The sequence below is a fragment of the Pogona vitticeps genome, chromosome 6 (genome assembly GCF_051106095.1).
Source record: "Pogona vitticeps strain Pit_001003342236 chromosome 6, PviZW2.1, whole genome shotgun sequence".
Classification (NCBI taxonomy): domain Eukaryota; kingdom Metazoa; phylum Chordata; class Lepidosauria; order Squamata; family Agamidae; genus Pogona; species Pogona vitticeps.
The window spans coordinates 74,617,372-74,638,460 of record NC_135788.1 but is presented as its reverse complement, the minus strand read 5'-3'; the positions used below and the strand labels follow the sequence as shown (position 1 = coordinate 74,638,460).

At 38.4% G+C, this 21,089-nt stretch overlaps 1 protein-coding gene across 3 annotated transcripts in view; it reads left to right on the top strand.

Annotated features, from left to right (window-relative positions):
• The first annotated feature begins 475 nt into the window (after positions 1-475).
• Positions 476-21,089, top strand: part of DDC (dopa decarboxylase) — a 76,522-nt gene continuing 55,908 nt past the window's right edge. Inside the window, exons 1-5 of one of the 3 annotated variants that reach the window (XM_073003887.2) lie at positions 476-583; positions 9,457-9,676; positions 10,626-10,739; positions 12,014-12,133; positions 15,382-15,516. In XM_073003887.2, the coding sequence (XP_072859988.2) occupies positions 9,476-9,676; positions 10,626-10,739; positions 12,014-12,133; positions 15,382-15,516 (570 nt within the window). In that variant the 5' untranslated portion in view covers positions 476-583; positions 9,457-9,475. Of the gene's footprint in view, positions 584-6,505; positions 6,568-7,777; positions 7,874-9,456; positions 9,677-10,625; positions 10,740-12,013; positions 12,134-15,381; positions 15,517-21,089 lie in introns of those variants that run through there. The other 2 variants (XM_078377605.1, XM_078377604.1) reach the window with 2 other exon arrangements.

Below are 21,089 nucleotides of genomic sequence, written 5' to 3'. Positions count from 1 at the left end.
AATGATTTAAATGGGAAATGTAGAATCTGATCTGGTTTCTTGTGGTTTGTTTGTTTCTGTTCGATATTTTCTGCATGTATTGATTTGACATATAAAAAGAAAGCCACTCTCATAAAGTTTACAGCACGTTAATCCTTTGCAAACAGATAGCCTTTGCTTGATATGTGCCCAACAAAGCTTGCAGACGTATACTCCTCACATGCTCAAATAAAACTCTGTCACTTTGTGGCAAACACCTGCTTCAATAACAGTGGTGTGAGTGAATGTAAATAAAATTTGTTTTAGAAGATTACATGGTAATGAAAGACTAATGATGTGTGGTCTACTGCATTTAGCAGAAAGCTAATTTTCAGCTGTGTTATTAGCATTGTTTGTGATGTTGGCAATAGTGCCTGTGATCTGTGTGAATGAATGACAGAGGGCAGGAAGAGTGTGACGTGTGGAATGTTAAAAGGCAAAGCATTGTCCTCTGATTGGTTCTTTGGAAGTGAATACTGTAGATATAAGTGGGCAACTGCATCCTTTTCTTTGTAACTGTCACAAAGCAAGCAGACAGAAGAAAGAGAGAGCCATCTCCCCCACAGTAAGTCTTGACTTCGTAAGCTCAATGATTATAGAAATTTTATATTAGAGCAACAATTATTGTACAATGGGTTTAAACTTTATCAAAATTTTCAGTGGGTTCCAATGTTTTTGCAATAGGTGCAACAATTAATTTTGTTATTTTCTTAACTGAATTGTTTTGGAGTTTGGATATTTCAGCATGCATACATATGTTATAGGGTGCCTAGTGCAACGAAATAAACAAGAAATATGATGATCTTGTGTATGTGACATGAAAGGCACTGCTTTTGCGAACAAATGTATTATGCAAAGCAAAATACAAGTTTCAAATGAGTACATGTGCTATCTATATAAAAAGTAAGTGAAACTGTTTATCTGGCTTCAGCAGGGATAGATGGTCAAGGAAGTGGTTAAAATAATAGCATATTTTTGTACTTCATTCCTTGTAATGAAACATGATCCTAACAATATCAGAAAGGATCCATTCTATAGGAACTTGCATAAAGCACATTTGCCATTGAAGGAAACAGCTCAAAACAAGATGAAAGTATAAAATATCACTCAGCATTAGTAGTGATGGTGGTAGTAGCAGTAGTAGTTTAAGGCATACACAAGCCAAAGGTTGTGCATTGACTTGAAATTTACTATTCTTGTGCATAGTAAATAATGTCATTTTCCAGACAAATCTCTCTTTAGGTGTCAGATATTATGTCTCCTCTATTACCTCAGCTGTGTCAAAAGTACTATAGCCACCCTGGTTTATATACCTACCTACAAACTGTTACTTTGTCTCAACTTTCCAATAATTCATATTTTTGCCTAGTTTTAGGGAGTACATTAATAGTTCAAATGTTATTAAATGTGCGTAACATTTGCTGTTGGTAAGAAAGAGCTAAGAAATAAATGACCTCACAAACAACCGTCATGCTACAAAAATTGAATTTTAAACATAGGGGACTCAACTATGAATTGAACTGTATTTTCTTTGATGTTAAAATTAATCAGAGTTCCACATTTCATTGTCTCTGAGGCCAGTTATCTAACAAGTTGTATTTACCCCATGTATAAGACTTCTGCTTTATGGCTTTAGTTAACCATCCATATACCTAATTTAAACAAAAGTTCATATTTTTCTGCAAGTCTCTAATGATTAGACTTTCTGTATAATCAGTTGCATCCTTTTAAGTGGTTCTTGAAAGGATATTATCTCTGTTGTTTTCAAAACAATAGGGATTTTAACTTTGATTAACTTTTACAAGTTGTATCCTGTGCTTTATTTACTTAATTCTTAACAGAGTGCATTAAATGTGAAAAGTATATTCACGAGTAATTCTAGTTGCAGAAGATGGCCTTAGAAAGATTAATGGAATATGAGGATATAAACAGCTTTGAGAATGAATGTCCTAGAAACATCCATTCCTTTTGTAGTACGGGAGTGAGTGGATGAAAAGGAACAAGTACCTTATTCAGATCTCGGAGATCCACAGTGATGGTACAATTGCTATGATTCTGAGGTTCATTGCTTGTGTTTGTGCCCAAACTTTTAACTTCAAAGGAGACAGCTTTTCAGACTTGATTCTCAGAGGACTTCACTCAAGAAATATTTAATTTAGGCTTCCAGCTGGTATCTGAAGCAAAGCGGCAGAAAGATGAACGATTGATCAGAATATTCATGTTTGATTCTATAGGCCTTCATATATCTATTATTATATACTAGTAAAATTTATGCCCTCCTTTCCTCCAATCTGTGCAAGAAGGTCAATTAGATTACATGTTTTTAATCTTAGTCAGTTGCTCAGCCTATTCAGATGTTATCCAAGTCTTTGTTGGTGCAGTGCCGTAGTGACATTAAAGGAAAGGGATTTCTGTGATTACACATTTCATATAAAGTTTCCCAGCATCTCCACACCTACCCTAGAATGACAGAATCATAGACAACTAGGGTGGAAGGGACTGCAGCAGCCACTTGCCAAAGCAGGAAATTTTACCTAAAGCATCCATGACAGGTGGACTTCCAAGCTCTCATTAAGCACTTCCAGTGGTGGTGAATCCATCACCTTACAAAGTAGTCCATTCTATCTTCAAAGTGACCTCATGGTTAGGAAATTTTTCCTAATGTTGAACTGAAATCTCATTTCCTGTAATTTAAATCTATTGTTTCTGGTTCTTCCATAGAGAAAACAAGCACCATTCCATCTTCTGTGTGACAGCCCTTCAAATATTTATATTTCATTTCACAGCTCATTATTCTCTCCACAAGACTAAATATACCTACCTCACTTAACTGCTCCTCATAAGGGTTTCCAAACCCTTTTTCATGCTGGCCATCCTAGAATGGACACATTCTAGCTTCTTTATATAGTTCTTAAATTGTGATGTCCAGAACTGAGCACACTATTCCAGGTGGGGCCTAAACAAAGCAGAATAAATTGGTACTATTATTACCCTTGATCTAGACACTATACTTCTGTTGATGCAGATGGCTATTGCATCACCTTTTTCTGCTGTCACATCTCAGTGCTCACTCATGTATAGCTTGTGGTTTCTCCTAGATATTTTTTACATGTACTACTGTCATGTCAGCTGTTGCCCATCCTACATTTGTGCCTGTGATTTTTCCTGTCTTAATGTGGAACTTTACATTTCCCCCTGTGGAAACTAATTTTGTTTGTTTTCCAGTTCTCCAGGTTGTTAAAGTCTTCTTGAATCCTAGTTTTTATCTTCTGCATTCATAGCCACCCTTCCCAGTTTGGTGCCATCTGTGAATTTAATGCGCATCGCCTCTATCCCTCCATCCCTGTCATTTATCGAAATGCTGAGTAATACTGGGTCCCCACTAGTCAATTCTCTTGAAGATGATGAGGAAACATTGGCAAGCACTCTTTGGGTATGGCCATGCCACTTAGCAGTAATACCATCAAGCTCACATTTTTACCACCTTGGCCAGAAGAATATCACAAAGGACCTAATCAAAGCCATGCTGAAATTACATTTGTACAATGTAAATAGCTATATTGTGTTAGGGGATTCAGCAGAGGCATGGGAAGAGAAAATTAAACAATTTGGCATACACTATAATCCGAGATTTTAATTTTAATTTTTTGGTGTCAAAAAGGGACTATCTTGCTCTGCTGATTATGTAATCAGTTTCACTTCTTTGAAAACTTGCATATTAATTACTCTGACACAATCAGCAGCATCTAGTTTGACCTGAAAATACATTAAATGTTAATCCAGATAAACCTCTGAAATAGGTTTCAGTGCAGGTATTATTTGCTGGATTAGCATCCACAGACATAAATTGGATGCAGCTAATTTAGCTAATGCATCCAACTTCGCTTCTGACTGTGGATGTCTCCTATAAGCATTTTTTTTTGCTATCTGTTGGGTTAATGTTTGTATCATACATTGGAAAAGCCCTTCTTATGAGGTAGTGCAACTAGTCATACATAATTACCATCTAGAACTGGGTCAAGGCTTGGACTCACTTTTGGATTTAGAAGAACTCCAGAATCATGATCTGAAACTTTTGCCACACCATGATGCTTATTATTATATTATTATTTAGAAAAAATTTGCTATAAAACATTTCTCTTATCATTCCGACAATGTATTCAGTATTAAATTTCTCACAAATATTCCCATTTTTCTGCTAGTATTTGCCTCTTCAACTTCTACACTTCTGGTTTCATTTCTTTAGTGCTGGGCTGTATCCTGAAAATTTCTTTGGATTTGAAGAGGTGGTAACTAAAAAGGGAAAGCTACAGCACCAAGATGGCAGAAAACAAGGAACAAAACAATCCAGTGCTTGAAGTATACATTTTATTACGTTTTCAAAGAGCTGATGCATTTTGGAGAGAATATCCTTTATGAATTTTACAGCAGAAAGAAACAGGAGACAACAACAATTTATATATATAAAATCCAGGCAGTTTGTTGTTCTGTGAAAAACATAGATTTACAGTTGTAAAATCTACAACAGTTTTATCAATTATTAAGATACAAATGACAGTATTTTAAAAAGCTGCTAATAAACTGGTGAAAATGCTGAATTTAAAATGGACAAATACAATATATATTAAGCATTGAACACAATTCGCAGTTAGAATATTCGTTTTCCACTCAGATAGCAAAGAGATCCTCTTGAGTCAACTGCATAGAGTCAGAAAACAGAAGAAACTAACTTGATGAAAATTAAACCATGTTAACTAAATCTTCAATCTAAAGACAGCGCTTGCCAGCTGCTGGCAACCAGGATTCTCTCAAGCATTCTCTCAGCATATGCAACAAAGAAACTCTTGTGCAGGAGCGCAACAGAAGATGCTAATACTACAGTTATTGAGAAATTACAGGCAACTCCCTCAAAAACAGAACTAAAATTCTGGCTATATTGACAAATAATGCAGGAAATGCTCAAGGACTGGGGTGGTCTGATTCGTATAATTTTGTGTTGATTGCATGAAGTGCAAGTTAATGTGAATCAACCCAGACTCCCCCTCCCTACCCATATCCTTCTTTTTTTTACTCCACTCCTGGGGCTTCTTTTTTTGGCCCAATTAAATGCATTTCCACTGATTCAGGCAGTGTGATTGCTCAAGCTGATGGTGAATGGACAACAAGAAGCTGGCTCTCCCAGCTTCCTAGTTTGATATACATAGAGAGGAAGCAAAAGGCATTTGTGGGGGTGTCAATTCCCCTCAGGTGAACACCCCTTGTTTCAAAACCATGTATCCTCCCCCAAATGGGCTTAGAGTAAGTGCTGGTGTGCTATGAAGCTGAAGACCAAAGGTGAAAAAAGAGCCAGGAGCCAGGAGACAGTAGGGAGAAAATTTTTGTTACAATAGCTCTTTAAGCTTGGGCAACTTGTTGAGGTAGTTCTGATGTAGCCCTGCCTCTTGCGAATCTGCAGGACTGCCTTCACAAACTGCAAATGAGCCAGATTGCTGTTTTCTTCCTATTTTCCTCCTGACTTTTGTGTGGTCAGCTGAAGTGACACCCCCCCCCGCAAAACCTGACTTCCTGGGTGTGACTTCACTGTAGATCCATTCACATGTTTTCTGCTGTGTAGTCACACCCTGAGAGAGATGAGAACAACAGAGTACTCTTCTTATGAATTAAAATGACAGACTGCAGTGCTACCAGAGACTCATGGACATGAAACAGTCCATCTCTAAATATGTTCTTATTGTCATTCCCAGGATACAAAATAAGTTGTGTACCGGGAAACTAAAAACCCCAAATAACAGAAAAAAGAAGTCCTTGTAGCGAACAGCCCTGCCCTCACCTGTCTGTCACAGTAGAACAGTGAAGAAGGAGCCAATGACTGGATGGAAGGCGGAGCCAGGGGGCGGGGTCTAGATATAAAGGCTGGTGGATGGAGTCTGAGAGAGAGATTTGGTGAGAGATAGACTGTGTGAAACTTAAAAGTGAATTGAGAGTTGGTTAGAGATCTGTAAGGACGATGAATGTAATAGAGAGTTAAAAGAAGTTCAAAGTTATAGCAGTTTTGATTCAAATACTAGTGATTAGCAACCTGTGATTTACCTATTGAATATTAATCATATATTAACTTCCCTGATCTAATAAATGACTTAAGTTTTAAAAGCACACATGTCTCCATGATTCTCCCGCCAACCTAGCGGTTCAAAAGCATGCAAATGCAAGTAGATAAATAGGGACCACCTCGGTGGGATGGTAACAGCGTTCCATGTCTAAGTTGCACTGCCATGTGAACACGGAAGATTGTCTTTGGACAAAACGCTGGCTCTATGGCTTGGAAACGGGGATGAGCACCGCCCCCTAGAGTCGAACACGACTGGACAAAAATCGTCAAGGGGAAACTTTACCTTTACCTCCATGATTAAATAGTATTAAAGCAGCAATACCTGGTGACAGCGAAGAAAGAAGAAGAGCGAGAACCTCGTGAAGGCCTGGGGGAATAGGGACTTCAGAGGAGATCGCCACAGTCCTCATTCTGAATCAAAGGGGCAAGGTACTGAAAAGGTAGAAAAGAGTTTTCCTTTGCGCAATCGTCTTCTGTTGTAGTACCCCATTCTTTAAAGCAGGGAAGAAAAGCAAACTTGAATTTATGTTGCTTGATGACAAAATATTTTACCAGAAGAGCAATCATTTGATGTCTTAAATTGCACAACGGCTGTTTTATCCTGATTTTAAGAGATTCACAGGATTTATAAATACAAATTTTATTATATGGGCAACAAATGAGATAGATGAGTCCTATACGGCCCACAGTCAGAACATGAACCTGTACGTCCTGGCTATCACCTAGGTGAATGAAAGACAAGGTCTTTTTTGACATTTGACAGTAAGTACGCTGTCCACATGGTTGGCAGCCATATGACATTGATTACTGAAAAAATTGTAAAATTAACCTTGTCAGTTGCTATGCACGTGTGATTTGTATGAACCAGTTTCAGAAAGGAAGCCATGTTAACCTGTTTCAGAAAAAAAAAGAAAAGAAAATTCAAATTGAAACAAATGTGTCAGTATTAATTACAATGCACAGGTGTCTGAAGTAGTTTATAATCCATGAAAACTCACACTGAAAAAAATTCTTTAGTCTTAAAGATGGCACAGTATTTCTGTTCTTCCTTTTGTTTCTGTTGCTACTGAATGAACCAGCTAACATTGTAAGTTTCCTCACCTTTGTAAATGACACCATTGCTTTGGATAGAAACCTCGTAATGAAAAACAAGTACATATTGGAATTTATAGGAGAGCAGATTAGTCTGTTCAAAGTAATTTTCTTGTAAGGGCAACAGCCATATGACAACTACCTGTCAGAGTATCTGTAAGGTGTGTGCATGTTTGGCCTGGAATAAGGTGAAGAACCAGAGAGAGAGAGAGTTAGGACACAGAGATGGAGAACCAACAGAACCAGAGGAACTATGGGACTTTGTACTTCTAGCTAGAAACCCTCATTGTGAGAAATTCAACTTTTGAACTGTGAACGTTTTGAATTAAGTTGACAAAAAACATCTGCTGCTGGGAGTAGGTCAAAGGGGATTAAGAAGACCCTGGTATGAGGATCTTCCTGAGCAAAGCAGATTCCACAGCTGTCCACTAAGTGATGGAAGACATATTAAACATTCCATACTTCGTAATAAGTGATAAGGGCCATATATCTAGGGGGAAACAAAGAAACATCTAATGCGCATGCCCAGCTAGCAACCTGCCTAAAAAGAATATAAATAGAGGGTCCGGGCAGTCTGCTGAGACCAAAAGGCTTTTGGAACTAAGTATTTTTTTGGAACTTGGACAATGCAAATAAAGAATTCTTCTCTCTTTGGTGAGTATGTATGTGGTATGAATATGCTGAATGTATGAAACCCCTTTATTTAGAATTGTCATCAACAGGTAATAAAGTACTGTATATTCATTTTACAGTACATTTATTAATGTGTCTTGTGAGGTCCTTTGCTGTTTAATATTGTTCTTGGGATACAGAAGATCCAGTAGTCACCCTTTTGTGACATGTCTCTCATTACGATTGTCCACCCAGGCCATCTGGTCTATCCAGGCTTTGCAGTTGCAAGTGGTCACCCCTAGAGATACCAAGAAAATGCCAGGAACCAGGCTTTACCATCAGTGATGGCAATGCTATGGAATGCACACTAGGCTGGCTCCTTTCTGACTTTCAGGAAAGGTGTGAAAGCTGAGCTTTTCATAGAGGCCTTTGGTAACATCCTCCACTTCTTGTTTTTTTAATTAATAACTTGAGACAAAGTAAGGGATACAGAGGGTAAAGGGGAATATAGGAGGAAAGAAAAAGGAGGTGGAGGAGGAGAAACACAAAATATACTGACATCCAATCTATACATGATTCAATATCTACTCGACTTTTTGCTTTTCTGCTATTTGATTGCCCTCCAGGTTTTAACTTACATTTACATCCTAGTTTAAATCTATGTTATTCAAGTACTATCTGGTGACTCAAGCCATTTATATAATAAATCACATCGTTCCATTGCCTTTTGTATTGGACAATCTTTCAACACTTCTGATAAGATATCCATTTTTGCCGCTTCCCGTATCTTCTCAATAAGTTCCTCTTGTTTCGGTATCACCGGTTTCTTCCTATTCTTAGCATAAAGAATTCTGGCTGCAGTGACTATATATATAACTAAGTAGTTCTTTGTCTTATCTATATTGTCTGGTATAGTACCCAGTAGAAAGAGTTCTGGGGTTAGTGGAACCTTACAAAGCAATATTTTTTGTAACAGAGTATGTACTCCTATCCAGTATTGTTTCGCTACTCTGCAAGTCCACCACATATGGTGAAAGCTTCCCTCATGTGCTTCACACTTCTAACAAACATTTGACACATCTGTATAAATCTTTGTCAATTTTTCCAGAGTCATATGCCACCTATAAAACATCTTGTAAATATTCTCCTTGAAATTAACTGATTTTGTGAGCTTTATATTATTTTGCCATATTTGCAATCATTGATCAATATCAATGCTATGTCCTATATTTTGAGCCCACCAGTATTTAACATACTCCACTTGTGATACTCTCATAGACCCATGTGTTTCAATGTCAATTTTGTTTGCCATTGCCTTAGAAATTCTTTAAGTTGGTTTTTATTAATTGCGGATTATGTTGTAGATGAGTTTTTTTAATCCATTCTCTTTATTTTTGTTTGTCCCTCATAGTGGTGCTCTGTTACTAGATGGGCAGATAACCAACCAACCACCCAACCCAACCCAACCCAACCCAACTTATAATTCTCCAGCATCAGGGTGATGATGACTTTCTGATCCCACTTGCAAAATTATAGCTTGTTTCCTTGAATGCTTCATTTATAAGGAAAGTAGACAATTTCAGTAGTGCATTTTTTAAAAAAAACTGCCAATTTAACCCTTTTAGGTTGTATTAAATTCTTGATATGGATGCCACAGAATTCCGAAGAAGAGGGAAGGAGATGGTGGACTATGTTGCAGACTACCTTGAGAAGATAGAGAACAGACAGGTCTACCCTGATGTGGAGCCTGGATACCTGAGGCCTCTTATCCCTGATTCTGCTCCTGAGGAACCTGAGAGATATGAAGACATCCTTAAAGATGTTGAAAAGATAATTATGCCTGGGGTAATAATATCTAAGTAGTGGATATATGGGAAAATGTTGGAATAGCGGGATTTCAAATGGTTCCTGAAAGCCACCTTTCCTGCTTCCCGCCATGAAATGGGGCAAGTGTGGCTTTCCTGGCTAGGTGTCGGGGCAGGGGTGGGTTCATGGGGGAGGAAGGGATCTGTCCTTAGGAGCTTGTTTCATAATTTTTTTCAAACTATAGTCCGGCCCCCCAACAGTCTGAGGGATGCTGAACTGGTCCCCTGTTTAAAAAGTTTGAGGACCCCTGCTCTACACCCACCCATTCAAAATGGTGTAACAACACTGGAATATTTTGTATAGCTAACAGTACGTCAGACACAGCTCTCCCTCCAGCAATAGAGGTATAGTAGTGATGAATTTTGCATGCATGAACTGGCAGGGTATTTTTGAATGCTCATAGTTCTGTGGAGAAAACACAAGAATTCTAAATAAAAACATAGTTAGATTTTAATTGACTAAAAACATAGCAGGAGTAGATTAGATGTTTGCAAAATAAATAGGCAGAATAACAGTTGCATATTCTGCCTCCGGTTTGGTTTCTACAGGGACTAGAGGTTTGCTTTCACTAAAAAGAAATTAAAACTAGGAACTGGGGAACTATGATTCATTGGAGGCTGACAGCCCCTCACTTTCCTCATACATGTCCATGTCTGCTTTGATAATATGTTGAATAAATGTTGTAGTTAGGATGCTACAAGGGCCCTCCTGTTGTTTCCAGATTGTAAAATAATATATTACAGCTGAGAAAGTTTGGATTTATATTTGACTGAACCTTTCACTGTGGTTCCACATGCACTTTCTACTCATGCTCAGGAGTCTTCATATTAATCTATAGTTAAGCAATTTGTCCTATCACTTTGACTTCTCAGCTCCTGTTTATGGAATTCTTCTCATACTGGTCAATGCTTGCTTCTATTTTCAACAGGTGACTCACTGGCACAGTCCTTACTTCTTTGCCTATTTCCCTACTGCAAACTCTTATCCAGCACTTCTGGCTGACATGCTGTCTGGAGCAATTGGATGTATTGGGTTTTCTTGGGTAAGTTTATGGTGGACAATCAGATGATTCCATCAAGTAAATGTTAGATATGAGAACCCCTCCTTTCCCTGCTTGGTCATGTAAACTCACTGGAGGGTGGAACTGGTAAAACCACTCTTTAAATATCTTACATCTTGAAAATCCCTTTAGGGTAGCTACAGTATATGTTGGTTCCAACTTGAAGACACATACAGCACTAATCTTAGAATCCTATAATCATAAAATAATGAAGTTAGAAAGGACTTATAAGTAATAATAATTTATTATGGTCAGTGATCAGGAAAAAGGGCCTATAAGGCCACTGAGTCCAACTCCCTGCTCAAGGCAGGAATCCAACTCAAAGCAGACGTGAGATGGTTGCTCAGTTTTCTTTTGAAAATGCCTCCAGCGTTGGAGTGCTCATCACTGCTCCAATAGTTAAGACGTTTTCCCTGATATTCAGCCTAAATCTGGTTTCCTGTAACTTTAGCCCATTATTACGTGTCCTGCATTCTGGAAGCCCTCCTAACTATGAACGTAAGGGAGCATTGAGGTCTGTGGGCTAAATCCAACTTTAGTCCCAGCTAAAGCAATAGGTTTCTCTTAAATGTAGAGTAACTAAGCCTTGTATATATATGTTACAAACTTTCCTAAATGTTTATTAGTACTATGTCCAATGTGTTTTTAAAAAAATAAAATTATTCCTATGTCCAAAACCTACCAGTTTTATCCCACCCTTTAGAACTGGTGTTAGTTGGAGGTGCACAATGCCCCACCCCAAAGCCATGTTTTACAAATGGGGAACAAACAGATCCATGTGGTTTATCTGAATGCCTTGCCAGATTCTGGTGACAATTTCATGTCTATTTAGTGGAAAGTGGCAATCTCGTGTCTACCTTTGAAGCTGCAGGATCTTTCTTGTGAACAAATATTGCTCTGTTAAGGGTGAGATCTCAAAATAGTTTCGCGCATTTGTCTGTGGCTGGGCATAATATGGAGCACAATATGAGAATGACTTTTAGACTCCTGAATACACATGCACACATACTTCTAACCCCCCAACACATATAGACATGTGAAATATCATATGCAGGTTGTCAAATGGGTGATTAATTTCCCCTGATTTTGTGGCTGAAAAGTTATCTATTCTTACTGGCTTACAGATGACATTCTACATACAGTAGGCATGAATGAGCTGCAGCCCCTTCCATGCCTCATTGTATCTAGAGTACATGCACATTTAAGAGGAGCCAGACATCTTTAAATTCCCTTTTTCCTATGTTTCTCCATTCTAGGCTTCAAGCCCAGTTTGTACAGAACTGGAGACAGTCATGCTGGATTGGCTAGGAAAGATGATCAATTTGCCTCCACAATTTTTGGCTGAGAAGGAAGGAGAAGGAGGTGGGGTGATCCAGGTAATCTGGAATGTTTGTAGGCTTAGTTATTGTTAGTTATATGTCCTGTCTAAATGAGACAGAATATATAATATATATACTAATATATATGTTTAAAAATGTAACTATATCATAATCATTCACCCAGTTTCTAATTCAGTTCTCCAAATACTTAACTTAAGCAGCCAAAACAGCATTGCTCACTTACAAGAGGGAGACACAAGGTAACAATTTACAGAAATCCATAAAATAAATGAGGCAGCCTCAAGGAGGAGGCCTCCAAACAAGTTCAACCCAATGTGGCTCATGCTCAGTGGACAAGGAAGGGTAGTTGACTGTTGGTCAAGAAATAGGAAACTGTGTAGGAAATGATGGAGCATTCTGAAGACAAGAACTCTATGCTACAATATTTTGTTATAGGCCCCTCTTTAATGGTTTCACAATCTTTCAAGAAATGTGTGTTTATGGCACTTAACTAAAAAATGGGACATGAAAAGCTCATACTTTCAAGAAGACAACATATGTGTAGCCAAGCTGATGGTCCAGTTGGTCATAGTCAATTTCAAAGTAGCATTTGTGGAGGAAAGGCTCCTCTACTTAGTCCTGCATGTTTTGCTGAGATCTCTTCCATTTGTTATAGTAGAACTATATCATGTGAACTGTGGTATGAACTTGAGACCTGATTGTCCAACTACACACTATTACAAATGGTTTATATGCCAGCTGAACAAAAAATTCAAACAATTGAAATAAGTGTTAAAATAGACATCTTATGTGTTATGTTAGTGAATCATGTCAACCTCATCAAATAGAGAAAAGAAACAGAGTCAGAAATCGCAGCTTGGTTTGTGCTGTTGCTTGGGATAACAGCAACAAATTGGTAATTGTTCTGCCTTCAGAGCCCAAAGTACCTGGAGAAGAAAGAAAATTAACAGAAAATTAAAGCAGTCAAGCTGTTGTAAAACATGGTTGCTATATGTTTGAAATCCCAAACATGGTTTGTGTGTTAGTATTGCTGGTAATTAATCAGTTTTATACTGCTTCCCATATCTAATGATATTTGTAAGTGCTAAACATTCTGTTTAGCATAGACCATGAGAGTCATATGATTTTCAGATTGTCCCTTATTGTGACATCTGCTTTTTATATTGAATCTGATAGACTGTACTGGTACTGTTTGATTTTTCTGTGCTAAGCTACTGTGCAACTTATTGGTAGCTGCTGAGTGTGTGAAGTGGCTCCGTTGAAAATGATTGTGTTGAAATCATAGTAATATTCTACCTGTAGTGTTGCATCTACAACAAGCCAAGATATATACAAATAATCAGTTGATGTTTGAGTGATCAAGATATTATGGAAGTGTGAAACAGCCCTGGAACTCTTAGTTATTCAAATTCATTTTACACATAGGTGAAACCCTTACCAGTGTAATTTCCTGCTTAAATAGAGCTCACTTTTGTCTCATCCAGATATCCAAATATTTTAGGTTCCCACCCTCTGACTTTGAGAAATAAGGTTGTCTTTTATCTTTGTACTCTTCTGTTGCTAGTTGATTTCCAGAGGCAATATTGCATCATAATGAGTGAATATTATTGAGACTTCTTGCCAGATTTTGACCACTACCCACATAGTTTTACATCTTGAATGATCCTTTCTAAACCCCTCACACGCTCTTACATCTGTGACCTGCTTTTGTTTGTGTTATAAAAGTGTCATTTTACTTAATCTTGTAGTCACCCATATTTAGTTCTGGCAGCAATGAAGAATTCATGTCTGTTTGCAAATTGGAGATGCTTCAGTTTTAAGTTGGCAGCTCTTGATTGCCTATAATTTTGGAAGACACTGATCAATGGTGAGAGTCGCTGCTGCAGCTGAAAATGAGGCAATTTGTGCTGCTGGTCCTTCCCCCTTGTGCTCATAAAAACAATAAGGAAAACAAGAAATGACATGACCAAGGTGTGCTTCATATTAGAGTGTCAGTCATTTCAGGCTCTAAAGCCAGATGAATATTATTGTGTTGACTTCTGGAAATGGGGGCCTAATTACCCTGAAAGGCCAAATCAATCTGTAGCCTATTCTTCTTGCCTCAGAGGCTGACACTTGAAAAAAATCAAAGATGAAAGAAAATTTTGGCTTCAGGGCTCTGGTGACATAAGTGGCACTTCTTACCAATAGTTCTGCCACCTCTTGAGCCTGCTTACCATGGAAACCACCATTTCCTGGCAGTGACAAAACAAGCAGAAGAATAATCTTATTTAGTATGAGAGCCATAAGTTTATCAGCTGATCTTGTAAGATAGACACTTTATTCGCCCGCCCCATTCCATTTTATTTTTATGTACTCCAGCCATATACACAAGTCTTCAGGGCCAAATCTGTGAAGACCCATTAGAAAGTACTGTATGAGACTTGGGAGTCACAACAAACACACACATATTTTCAGTGGCAGATACTTAGGTAAGGAGCTTAACCTGTCCTTTTAAATAAAAGAGGCTTACAAATATTTAATATCACCTGGATTGGGCCCCTAAACAGAATAAAACTGCCTCCCTGCCTGGCCACTCAGCTTGCTGTGATTATGTCAGAACACAAGGAGTACCTGCTTATCTTGTTACACCTCCTCCTTCCCTGTACGGAAAACCATGCTATCATACCACATTCTCCCTACCTGGGATTTGCCTCCTATTAGGGACTGTCACGTCCCCCTAATGTCCCTTGTTTGTTCCCCCCAAACACAGGTCCACCCTCAGGATGCATTGCCTCTGTTTACGCTGCCACCAGTGGATCTAGTCCACAGTATACCAAATATATCTCAGACACATGCTGCCAGTATAACAGGTTTATTGATCTTTTAGTTGGTATGTAAATCACAGTTGCTGAGGATTGTTCATTAAATTGGATTTGATTACACGTTTACTTATACAGTATGTAACCTCTTTAACAATATTCTTTAATCATCTATTTATTCTCTATTCCTTTTAACTCTTTCCTATTCTCTATAACACTCCAACTTTCCAATCTCTGTCTTAACTCTCTCAATTCGAGGTCCTAACTCTCCCACTTCCATTCCCTCTCTTCTCTGTCTCTCTAACTCTCTGTCACTCTGACTCCGCCCCTCCTGTCCTATCATAGGCTCCTGCACTTGAGCTCTATATGATGGACAGGAGTGACATGGGCATTCTGCCACAGGGACCATTTTCGGTTGGAGTGCCCTGACTGACTCTCTCTCTCTCTCTCTCTTCTTCTTCTTCTTCTTCTTCTACACCCCAGGGCACTGCCAGTGAGGCAACGTTGGTTGCAATGCTCGCAGCTCGAATGAAAGCCATCCACCGAGCCCAGTCAGAGAACAAAAACCTGACTCAGGGGGACATTATCGACCGGCTGGTGGCTTATACCTCTGACCAGGTGAGTACTGCTAGACACCAGAGTGTGAGCTTTTAGAAAAGCTTATCTTAGAAGAATCCTGTTAGCCTTAAAGGTGTCACATGTCTGCTTGTTATTTTGATGCAGCTAGCTCTGTGGAAACTATGGTGTATAAAATGCATAAAACACAGACTTAGGCTTGGTAACAATGTGCCTTTCATCCAACCCTTTGCTCTCCAAGGTGCTCCCAAGGAGGCATATCTTTAAGAGCCAGAGTCCACATGATGGCATGCTTTTAAAAAGTTGGTTGTTTCTATTCTAAAGAAAAAGCAGCTGCGCACTCCTAATCCGCAATATGCTCCCAATTTGTATTCAGGATCTGGGGCTGTTTGCCCCCTTGACTGCTGTTTTGACTTGATGTTTTTCTCAACAACACTTATTGGGGAGAGAATGGCTGCAAAGGGGCAATAATGGGAAGAAACCTGGTTTCAAGCTGAGGAGGATCAGAGCCTTCTGGCTGCTCCCCTGCCACCCCAATCAAAAAAGTTTTCACACTGCTTTCTGTTTCATAGTGAACACAGTGTCAGGCTGGGACTCAGGAGACTGAAGTTAAAATCCAAGCTAGGCCATAAAAATGTACTAGGGAGTGGCACTGGTAAATTGATCCTTAGACGTCTCACATAACTCAAAAATCCTATCATGGCAAGCATAATTAAAAGTTAGTTTAGGGCAAACAACAACTGAAGACCTCCGTCACCATCAGTCATCTGTCTATTTTTCCTCGAATTTGATTCTTGAGCTTTCTCTGTGTCAATTCATTCTCCACAATTTCAGAAGTACATGTGTTTCTTAGAATGTGAAGATATTGTTGTCTTTCTGACCTTTCCCCCTTATGATAATAAATTAACTTTACTTGCACTGGAATTGTGTAGCCTTTGTTCTGTAAACAATCGTCTCAGAACTCAATAAAAACAATAGATTACATCTCAGACTTTTTTTAAAATTAAAGGATGCCTCAAAGTCAGATGTAGCTTGATGTAGGTAAACTCTATGCAAGATATCTCCTCCAGAAATTGGAAGGATGAGCAACTGAAAACAATCTGTTAGCCCCTGAACAACTGACTAGCATTCTACTTTGCACCATGTCTTTCTGTTACAATATCTAATTAGCAAATACAGTGGTGCCCCACATGACGATGACCCAGCAGAATGACGAAATTGCATTACGATGACTTTTTGCGATCGCTATAGTGATCGCAAAATGATGTTTCCTATGGGTTTTTTTTCACTGGACATCGATTAGGTTCTTGCTTCGCGAACTGTTTGTTCGCAAAATGACGATTTTCCGGCTCCACAAAATGGCTGCCCTGTGCTTTCTGGACCTATGCTTCACAGGGCAGCCATTTTAACAGCTGATCGGCACTCAGAAAATGGCTTCCCCTATGGGTGATCTTCACTGGACGACAAGGTAATTTCCCCATTGGAATGCATTAAATGGGTTTCAATGCATTCCAATGGGGAATTCTTTTTCGCATGATGACGATTTCGCTTAACAGTGATTTTCCTGGAACGGATTATCGTCGTCATGCGGGGCACCACTGCACACTGAAGGATTACTGAGGCAATTATTTGGAGCTTTTAGCAATCTTAAAACAAAGTTTGACTCTATTCCAAGAAATTACCTTTGGGAAAAACTGATAAATCTTAATATAAACTTCATATTGCTAGAGAGAATTATAGATCTGCACATTAATACGTCTTTAAAAGTCAAAGGTGGCATTTCAGGCCAATTGTCTAATGCAGATAAAACATCCAAAGGGATATGCCAAGGTTATATCCTGGCCCATTACTTTTTTTTTAACATATAAATGATATGGTTGACCAGTTAACAGGATCACAATTCTTCCCAGTGAGAGTGGGTGGAAAAGTCATTTCAATACTACTTTATTCAGATGACACTTTGCTAATATCTCATAGAATCATAGAATCATGAAGATGGAAGGGGCCTATGAGGCCATGAAGTCCAACCCCCTGCTCAGCGCAGGAATGCAAATCAAAGAATATCTGCCAGGTGGTTGTCTAAGTTTCTCTTGAATGCCTCCAGTGTTGGAGCACCCACCACCTCTTGAGGTAATTGGTTACACTGTCGCACCGCTCTAACAATTAAGAAGTTTTTCCTGATATTCAACCGAAATCTGGCTTCTTGTAACTTGAACCCATTGTTACATGCCCTGTACTTTGGGATGATTGCTCCTTCTCTGTATGACGGCCTTTCAAGTTTTTGAAAAGTGCTATCATATCTCCCCTCAATCTTTTTTCAAAGATCAACAGGCCCAGTTCTTTCAGTCTTTCCCCATAAGGCTTGGTTTCCATACTGAAATATGTCTCAGAAGATTGCTGAAACAATTCAGCATTTACTATAAGAAGAATCTTCTTATGAGAATTATGAGAAAACCAAAATTATGGTCTAACAGAAGATATAACCGTCATGAATGAACAATGGATGGGAGGATATTAGAAGAGCCATCTCATTTCAAGTACTTAGGAGTGATATTCCCCCAGTAAGGTCTTGGGCGTCTCAGACTGAGTTCGCTGAGCCAAAATTTGAAAAGGCCATGTTTGCCATACTTTTTTATTTTATTTTACAGACCTAGAGGATGATATTGGCTTCCATCCATTTGTGAAATTTTCAAAACAAAATTACTCCCTCGGCTATTGTATGGAGCTGAAATTTGAGGATTTGTGACTTTACATCCATTAGAAGTAATTCGAAATACGTTTGCCCAGCTACTGCTGGCATTGCCCCCTTTAACTCCTACAGCTCCAGTCAAACGGTAGCTGTCATTTAAACCAGTAATTACCTTAGCTGTTAAAGCAGCAAATAACTATTGGTTGAAAATTCTATTCTGTGCTCCTTAAGACTTTTTAACATTATCATACAGGTAGATGAAACTTGGTTCATGGAAAACCTTTGTACTGAATCTGGTTGCTAAACAGAAGAGTATGTTAGGCACCCTGATTTCTCTACAGCAAAACTTACGTTAAAGCAAAGACTATTAGATCTCAGTGTTCAAACAGATGCAGATTTATTAGGCATCTCAAGAACTGCACCCCTTTACAAAAAGATCTCTCCACCTTTGACCATTCCACCTTATTTTGCTGATCTCATGAGCTTTGATCACAGAAAAGTCTTCACTATAATTAATGTCTAGATATTTTGCCACTTGCTGTCTCAGAAGGCAGATTCAAAGGAATTCTATATAATCAACATGTTTGTTCCTGAGATTAAAAATAAATTGATAATTTGGTACAAGTCATTCTTTATTATTCCATGTTCACAGCAGAGAAACTGAGATCTATTTGGGGACAATTTTCTGAAAAATCTGACCAAGAGAAACTTAGGATGTTACATGGACAAAAAAGTTTGTCACACTTCAAATGGCAAGGTTTATTTCAATTTAATGTATTCGCGAAAGCTTTCACGGCTGGGATCTAATGGTTGTTGTGGGTTTTTCAGGCTCTTTGGCCATGTTCTGAAGGTTGTTCTTCCTAACGTTTCGCCAGTCTCTGTGGCCGGCATCTTCAGAGGACAGAGTGCTGTCCTCTGAAGATGCCAGCCACAGAGACTGGTGAAACGTTAGGAAGAACAACCTTCAGAACATGGCCAAAGAGCCTGAAAAAAACACAACAACCATTTATTTCAATTCTTATAAAAATGAAGTCTGCATCCTCTGTCATTAACCAAACTAGCAGTTTAATTATGGCTACTAAGGGTCCTTTGTCATTGATTTACTCTTTCATAATTAAGTTTACTAGCTGTATTAATTTTTATGTTTAAATATGTATGATGTATTTGTTAGATCTGAACAGAAGTTTAATTCAAATTTCCTTCCTTGTATCATGTTGCGTTTTTCCTTATGACATCCTCAAAGGCTTCTGTGCTAAAGCAATAACCTGAATGTGTTCATTTGTTTGAGTAAAGAGTCAAGTGTATTCAAATGTTATTCCAGATAAGATAAACCTTCTTAGGACCAACCAGGGAGGTGACTAATCTTCAGATCATCCCTGGCTGTCCAGAAACAATTACTGTAAAATGCTTTTATGTTTGTCCCCAAACAATCTCTTTTTTTTTCAATGAGACTAATATTTAGCAGCTATCTACCAGCTGTTCCCAGTGGGGAGATGCTCTGCCTAAGACCAGAGAAAGTTTGAACTTAAATGAAAGAAAACATTGACCCTGCTACCAGAAAAAACCAATATGACATTTTCGTTTCTAAATGTCAGAGAACTATTTCTTTTCTTTGCTATTTCGAATTTTAAAAACTATAATATTAGGGTCAGTTCTGTACTCTTCCCTTTATTATTTGTTTTTAAAAGGTCTTGTTTTAAATCATAAGCACATCTTAAATAGCAAGTGGCATTATTAGTCCAAGCATTATGGGATTCTTTCCTTTATCCTAAATCTCAAAATTATAAAGAACATCTTGACCATGATTCAGCTGGCAACATTTATCAGGCTTGATCTGTTTGCATGTGAAGTGAACCTATCACTGTGTGTTAGATGTGGAATGAATTGTTGCCATTAGCAACATATCGAGGCAAAGACTGAATGCGGGCTCCAAGACAAAATCTTATAAACCAGCAGAAGAAAATATAATATAAGAGACCCTGTAAACGATAATTTATTTGTCACATTCATCTCCTCTATCTGTGTTTGTCAGATAATAAATTTATTCCAGAAGGCACTCCAGTTCAATCAGTGCAAATAAATATTACAACATGGATAAATGTGTGCACTTCTTTCACTAAAAGAAAGAAAGAAAGAAAGAAAGAAAGAAAGAAAGAAAGAAAGAAAGAAAGAAAGAAAGAAAGAAAGATTTTTTTTCTGTCACCAAGCCAAAAAAAATGCTTTCCCAATGCATTTATTTTGGCTAAATAAGCCAGCATACACATGAAAAAGCATGGGGTGTGAGAAAAGAGGGAGGAGAGTTTAAGATCAAAGGAATTGTACACTTATGTGAGCAATTTTTCTTCTCTTCTTTGGAGACTTTGAACTCCTGCTGTACAGTTACAGCCACATGCCTCTGACTCAATTCTCTCCATCTCTCCTTGCTGCCCCTTCTCACTTTGGATTGTAAATGTCTGATCCACAAGGAGGAATGAAAACCCTCCACGAAGGTCATGTGTTTCTCTCTCTCTCTCTCTCTCTCATTCTCAGTGCACAAGGATTTGCCTTAAGACATTTCTGACCTTTTAAAGCACCTGTTAGAGCTCATGCTCACTCTTCCCTTAGTTTCTGTTTGGCTAGTTCCTCAGTTCACAATGGAATGACTCAGAAAGTCAAACCTAAGGATAATCTTGAATTTTCACAAGAGAGTGAGCAAGTGGGCATGTTGCTAGGATAAGAAATGGCAAAGAATCCAGGCACACTGTACTGTTTCCTTCTTTCCCGCCAAAGGTAATTGTTGTAGGATCATTATAATAAGGAAGTGTACATCTACATGCATCCTGGTGTGAACCAACTTGTTAATGTATTACTCAGATGACTGAAATCCAAACTTCACCAAACTTGCATGGCTTGTAGAAAAGAGTCAGGAAAAGCTTTCTTGTGAATT